The sequence below is a fragment of the Garra rufa genome, chromosome 15 (genome assembly GCF_049309525.1).
Source record: "Garra rufa chromosome 15, GarRuf1.0, whole genome shotgun sequence".
In the NCBI taxonomy this organism is placed as follows: Eukaryota; Metazoa; Chordata; class Actinopteri; order Cypriniformes; family Cyprinidae; genus Garra; species Garra rufa.
In genome coordinates, this window is record NC_133375.1 from 8748804 (window position 1) to 8756130 (window position 7327).

Sequence of the window (7327 nt, forward strand, 5' to 3'; positions counted from 1 at the left end):
TCAAAATCATACAGTCATTGTTTGAAAGGGTTCAAATACACAAAAGTGCTGAAAAACCATAGAATCTGTGGGACCCGAAGGGTCTTTTATGTGAAATATATTTTTCAGGTCATTACTTAATAGAAAATAACATGCCTTTTTGTATGATTTTGGTAAAATAATTTACATTTTGCAAATTCTGCAAGGTTTATGTAAACGTTTGACCTCAACTGTAATATTAATAAATGAAACACAAAACACATTAAATGTATTTTTCCAGCATAAATATGTATATTTACACTTTATCTGTTATTTCAACAGGATGATGTTTCTGTCTGACGCCTAATCCAGTGTGCAGAAACATTAAATATGGCTCTATCTCTGGATCTCCTCTCAGGATTGATTTTAATCACTGGAGCATACCATTGTATTTAAAACGTTGGTTTCTGTTTTGCTGTGTGAATTTAATTATTAATAATATCAGATTTTTTTTTTTTGCCGAGGATAATGGGAGTGGTTAAAGGTTAAAATATGAAGACTCTTTAAAGGTGCCACGTGCAAATTAGTGATCAAATATTAACAATTATGAAGGATTCAAAGAAGACCTGTATTAATTTATTCTTTTAGCGCATAAACAAGCACAATAATAACATCTTAATGGAAACAAAATCAAAAATGCAGCTCTTAAATGCTGGTTTTATGTGAATGAAGAAAAAAATTTGAATGAAAGGGAAGCAGCAACCAATCTTTTCTTCCATATTGTGACGAACATCTGAGTGTTACAGATTATTGAAGAAAAAACAAAGTAGGGCATGGACTGATGTTTGAGGACAAATGAGTGGAGAAATCTGCCATCAGAAAGAAGTCATTGCAGGAAATGAGAATGATTTTAAAAAAAAAAATATCAAAGATGCATGGATGAAACTTGGCTAAATGAATATACGTCTGTATAGAAATATGACTCTTATTAAAACAGCTGGGAAGAGGGAATATTGTATGCATTTATTTGAAAAATCAGTGTGACAGATTCAAGTGTGTTTTCTTTGTGGGATTAGTCCACTTCCAGAACAAAAATTTACAGATAATGTACATTCTATTAAAAATATTTCACCCTGGACTGTGAAATACATAAATGACCTAGAGCGTTCAAAAAAATGATTTGACGCCAATATGTTAAAGTGCTGGTTGTAAAAAGATTATTTCCAATGATTACAAAAATGCACAAGTATTATAAAAGCTGTAGGAGGGGGAAATGTTTTTATAGTTTTGAGTTGCTGGAGGTCCAGATAAGATTTTATGGAAGATTTCTTGAAGAAGGTTTGCATAGATGTGATGGAGTAAGTAGCAGACCTCATTTCATTTTTTGTCACCACTTCCTTCATCATCATCATCATCAATGGAATGAAGACAGTCCTCCACAGAAATGGCAAATCATCTCACTCAGCGTCTTATCTTACCCTGTAAGAGGCTAAATGTAATCCTTTCTCACCACTAGAGGGCGATATGCTCTGGTGAGTAGATGTACAGTGCCTTGCAAAATTATTCATACCCTTCATTTTTTTCACATTTTGTTTTGTTGCAGCATTATGTTAAACTGCTTTAAATTGGTTTTCCCCCACATCAATTTACACTCCATACACCATAATAATGACAAAGCAAAAACCAGATTTGCGAATTTTACAAATTTATTACAAATAAAACACTGATATAAGTACAATGCATAAGTATTCATACCCTTAACTCAGTGCATAGTTGAAGCACCTTTACAGCCTCAAGTCTTTTTGGGTATGATGTGACAAGCTTTGCACATCTGCATTTGGCATTTATCTGCCATTCTTTGCCTCAACTTTTCACCTCTCAAGCTCTGTCAGCTTGGATGGGGGCTGGCAGACACTTTCTAGAGTCCTAGTTGTTCCAGTCGTCTTCCATTATGGATAATATATAATTACTTATGCAATGTACTTATTTCAGTGTTTTATTTTTAATAAGTCTGTAAAATGTGCAAATCTGGTTTTTGCTTTGTCATTATTATGGTGTATGGAGTGTAAACTGATGTGGGGGGAAACTAATTTAAAGCAGTTTAACATAATGCTGCAACAAAAGAAAATGTGAAAAAATGAAGGGATATGAATACTATTGCAAGGCCCTGTATACTTAGGTAGTCTATCAGATTACTTTTGTGTTACTTTTACTTTTTAAATCTATGCAGGGCTTGCTTGTTTGTTATTGATATAAAAAGTTTGATTTTTAACAAATGTAAAAGCCCTTTCATACCAAAAAGTGAAATGAATAAGCCTAAGACTGAAGGAAAAGTAAATTCATGTCTGTACAACAGAACTGTATAAGATGGAAGTTCAACACTCTTCAGCAATGAGAAAAAGTAAAGCACGAATGTTAGTTGATCTAAAGTAAGTTTTGCTTATTAGTATGGTTGAATTGGATCAACAAAGGTCAGGAGCAAAGACATTGGTTAATAAAATGGGATTAAATACATAAATGAAAACGTCTTAGGTTACTCTCGTAACCCTAGTTCCTCGAGGGAACGAGACGCTGCGTCGAACGCTTTGGGAACGCCTTCAGCGTGACCACGCTCTGAACACATGTGTAATCTCGTCCAATAGAGAAGCGCGTATGACGTCACGGGCGAGGTGACGTCGAGAACCAGGAAGCTATAAAAGCACGTGCGGTGTATGCGGCCGGCAGCTTCTGCCACCAGGAGCGCTCGCAGGGATGCTCGCAGGGTGGCTTAGCGACGCAGCGTCTCGTTCCCTCGAGGAACTAGGGTTACGAGAGTAACCCGAGACGTTCCCCTTCAGGAACGTCGAGCTGCGTCGAACGCTTTGGGAACGATATGCCCACGCCGCCAGAATTACAAGGCCCTGCTGTGAGAAGGGCGAAAACAGCCCAGAAAACACCCTGCTGGTTTCAAGCAGGCATAGGGTAAAAGGGCGAGAGCACCCAGGTAAAAAATGTCTGTTACATACAGACGGGAGATAAAAAAGGGGAACAAGGTCCCAGTATTAAGATACCCCACTGTGTGAGGGTAGGTCAGAGGAGAGGGCAACAGTGCCCGGGGTAGAGGGGAGGTCTAACTCATAGAACCTCACAAAGGTAAGGGGCGTGGACCACCCCACTGCGTTGCAGATGTCTTGGAGGGATACACCTGAAAAGAAGGCCTTAGAGGCCGCCACTTTACGAGTAGAGTGAGCCTTGACCCCCAAGGGTGAGGGGAGGCCAGAGGACTCATAGGAGATAGAGATGGCATCCGTAATCCACCGACTTAACGTTTGCTTCGTAGCAGGAAGACCTCTATTATAAGGACCAAAGCAAACAAACAATTGGTCCGTCTTCCTCCACAGGGCAGCCCTGTGGACATATGCATCCAGTGCTCGCACTGGACACATACAATTAAGCTTCTGTTGTTCTGGTTCTCTAAAAGGGGGAGGACAGAAGGCCTGGAGCTCAACGGGCCGTGGCACCGAGGAGAGTACCTTAGGGACGTAACCCGGTTTAGGGTACAAAAATGCTTTGACCATACCAGGTGCAAAGTCTAAAAAAGCAGGGGCCACAGAAAGGGCCTGTAAGTCGCCAACTCTCTTCAGAGAGGAAATGGCCAGAAGAAAGGCAGTTTTAAAAGACAGAAGTTTGTCTGAAATCTCCTCGATAGGCTCAAATGGAGGATTACATAGAGCCTCTAGAACCACAGCTAGGTCCCATGTAGGGATGCGAGAGCGTACCGGCGGCCTCAGCCTCAGTGCACCGCGGAGGAAACGTGACACCAGGGGAATTTTACCGAGAGAGGTAGGCCCGAAGGGGGAGTGGAAAGCGGCAATAGCTGCCACATAAACCTTTAGGGTAGAGTAAGTGACACCCATTGAAAAGCGGGTCTGCAGGAAGTCCAGCACTGAACCTAGTGGGCAGTGAACTGGGTCAACATGATGCTCACTGCACCACAGAACAAAAATTTTCCATTTCCCGATGTACAGTTTCCTCGTAGAGGGAGCTCTGGATTGGAGGATGGTCTCAACAACCTCGGCTGAGAGACCAGAAGCTAAGAGATGTGCCCCCTCAGGGGCCACACCCACAACTTCCATAGCTCCGGGTGAGGGTGCAGGAGTGCTCCCCTCGCTTGTGAGAGCAGATCCCTCCTGACAGGAAGTTCCCATGGAGGGCTGTCGAGGAGGGAGACCAAGTCCGAGAACCAAACTCGGCCCGGCCAGAACGGGGCTACTAACAGAAGACGGACCCCGTCCCGGCGTACTCTCTCCAGAACTCCCGGGAGCAGAGCGATCGGGGGAAAAGCGTACAGACGTAGCCTCGGCCACGTCTGTACCATGGCGTCCAGTCCCAGGGGAGCTGGATGACTCAGAGAGAACCAAAGGGGACATTGCGTTGTCTCCTGAGTCGCAAAAAGATCTACTTGGGCTTGCCCAAACTTGATCCAAATGAGCTTCACCACCTCTGGGTGAAGTCTCCATTTCCCGGGCCTCAGCCCCTGCCTCGACAGGATGTCTGCTCCCATATTGAGATATCCAGGGATGTGAATCGCCCTTAGCGATAGAAGTTTTCCCTGGGTCCACACAAGGATCTGGTGTGCCAGCTTGTTCAAGGGGCGCGAACGCAGACCTCCCTGGTGGTTGATATAAGCGACCACCGCTGTGTTGTCGGTGCGGACCAACACATGGTGGTGTCTCAGGTCTGGGAGAAAGTGTTTCAAAGCTAGGAACACTGCCTGCATTTCCAGGTAATTGATATGCCAAGTAAGATGGCGACCGCTCCACAGACCCTGGGCCGAGCGGCCACTCATGACCGCCCCCCAACCGATGAGGGATGCATCCGTCGTTAGAGTTACTCGACGGCATGGAACTCCCAGCACCGGGCCCTGAGATAGGAACCAAGGTTTCCTCCACATGTCTAAGGCACGAAAGCAGCGCCGCGTGACCTTGATCATGCGAAGCGGGTTGCCCCTCGGGGAGAACCCCTTGGTCCTGAGCCACCACTGTAGGGGTCTCATGTACAGCAGGCCAAAAGGTATTACGTTGGACGCAGCTGCCATCAGACCCAGGAGAACTTGAAATTTCTTGACAGTGAGTGACTGGCCTATTCTGACTCTGTTGACTAATGTGAGAATCGAGCCGATCCGAGCAGGAGACAGACGTGCCTGCATCGTGGTCGAATCCCACACTACTCCAAGATAGGTGGTCCTTTGAGATGGGGAGAGCACGCTTTTCTTGGAGTTTAGTCTCAACCCCAAACTCTTCATGTGGGCGAGAACGACATCTCGATGCCGAACCGCTAATTGTTCCGACTGAGCTAGGATCAGCCAGTCGTCTATATAGTTTAGAATGCGGATTCCTTGAATCCGAAGAGGAGCCAAAGCTGCATCCATACATTTGGTGAAAGTTCGGGGCGAGAGTGCTAGGCCAAACGGAAGAACCCTGTACTGGTAAGCTATGTCCCCAAAAGCGAACCTCAGGAACTTCCTGTGTTGTGGAAGGATGGAGATATGGAAGTACGCGTCTTTGAGATCTATCGTGACAAACCAGTCCTCGGACCTGATTTGAGACACGACTTGCTTGATAGTAAGCATTCTGAATTTGAGTTTCATGACCGCCCGATTTAGTAGTCGGAGGTCTAGAATGGGACGCAACCCTCCATCCTTTTTTGGAACAATGAAGTAACGGCTGTAGAACCCGGATTCTCTGAGATGAGGAGGGACCACCTCGATGGCCTCCTTCCTCAATAGAGTTTCTACTTCTTGCTGTAATATCAGAGCCTGCTGAGGGCCCACAAGAGTGGGAAGAACCCCTTGGAACGGTAGTGGCCGAGAACCGAACTGAATTCTGTAACCTCTTTCTACAGTGTGCAGGACCCATTGAGACACGTTTGGCAGAAGTTTCCACGCTGCTAAAGGTTCTACTAAGGGAATCAGCCTCTCGAGGCTGACCTCTGATGTTACTAGAGATGGCGAGTCCCCCTGCCCCGCTGATATAATGAGCGGAAGTGGAGAGAGAGACTCGCCGAAGACCGCTGCGCCCTGAAGCACCGTGGGTGGCAGGGTTAGCAGATCGATCTCCTGAGGGCACTGAGGAAGGATTAACATGTGTCCCTCCCCAGGGGGACCTGCCCTCAGAAGTCCTGGATGTCTTGTCAGGACTTCTTCTCCGCAGACTTCTTGGCCTGAAGTACGGCCCTCAGGTCAAACTTAGGCTTCGAAGCCCCGGATTTAGAGCGCTGCTGGGACTCCCGGTCCCGAACAGGAGGAGCTCGGGAGGCGACACTCTGTCTCTGTGCGTCACGGTATGAGGAGGCGGCACTCGGAAGGGGCTGCTCTCGCCCAGCAGCCCCAGAGCGAGAGCGGCGAGGAAGGAACCTCTGGAAAGCCGCCGCTTGCTGCCTCGATTGGTGAAACCTATCGACGACGGCCTCAACCGAGTCGCCGAATAGGCCTGAGGGCAGAAGCGGGGCGTCAAGAAGGTAGACCCTGTCCTTATCCTTCATAACTGACAGGGTCAACCAGAGGTGTCTTTCTGCGGCCACCATTGCTGCCATGGACCGCCCAATGGCACGGGCGGTCTCTTTGGTGGCCCGCAGAGCTAGGTCGGCGGTACGACGCAGCTCGCATACGTCGTCCGCCTTTACTTCCTCGCCGTCACCAAGCTCTTTCAGCATGTCAGCTTGGTATGCTTGCAACACCGCCATGGTGTGCAAGCAAGCACCAGCTTGACCGGCTGCCGAGTAAAACCGGGGCTTTCAGAGACGATGCCGAGCTGGGAGAGAGATAGCCTGCTAGCGTCTGCTCGACCCGTGGCATCGCTCTGTAGCCGTGCTCACTCGTCCCAACCACATTGCTGTAATTATAGGCAGTGGGAGAGAAAACACGGCTAGAAAAAGGCTTATTCCATGATCTCGACACCTCAGTGTGGAGATCGGGAAAGAAAGGTAAGCCCCGGCGTGGAGGTGGTGGTTTGGAGCGCAGAAATCTTTCATCTAGCCTACTTTTAGGTGGCTCCATAGGTGTAACAGCGGGCCATTCTAAATTCAGCTTTGCTACAGCCCGTGTTACCACCTCCACAAGCTCCTCATACTGTGCAGGCTGGGAGGGTGTGTCCCCAGCCTCCTCGACCATCTCGACGTCTTCCTCCTCGGAGGAAGATAGCCGGAAGGACGAGCGCTCTTCCTGGATGGAAGAAACCGAAAGGGCTTCCGAACCAGAAAGAGCGGAGGATCTCATAAGGGAGGAGGGAGAAAGGGGTTCACCCCAAAGACAGAAGCTGCCGGCCGCATACACCGCACGTGCTTTTATAGCTTCCTGGTTCTCGACGTCACCTCGCCCGTGACGTCATAC

General features: G+C 47.4%; 1 protein-coding gene across 1 annotated transcript in view; it reads left to right on the top strand.

Moving 5' to 3' along the window:
* The window catches only part of kiaa2013 (KIAA2013 ortholog), a 10878-nt gene extending 9763 nt beyond the window's left edge, over window positions 1–1115 (top strand). Inside the window, exon 3 of the mRNA XM_073819246.1 lies at window positions 301–1115. Within this exon, the coding sequence (XP_073675347.1) occupies window positions 301–318 (18 nt within the window). The 3' untranslated portion in view covers window positions 319–1115. The remainder of the gene's footprint in view (window positions 1–300) is intronic.
* Window positions 1116–7327: the final 6212 nt, after the last annotated feature.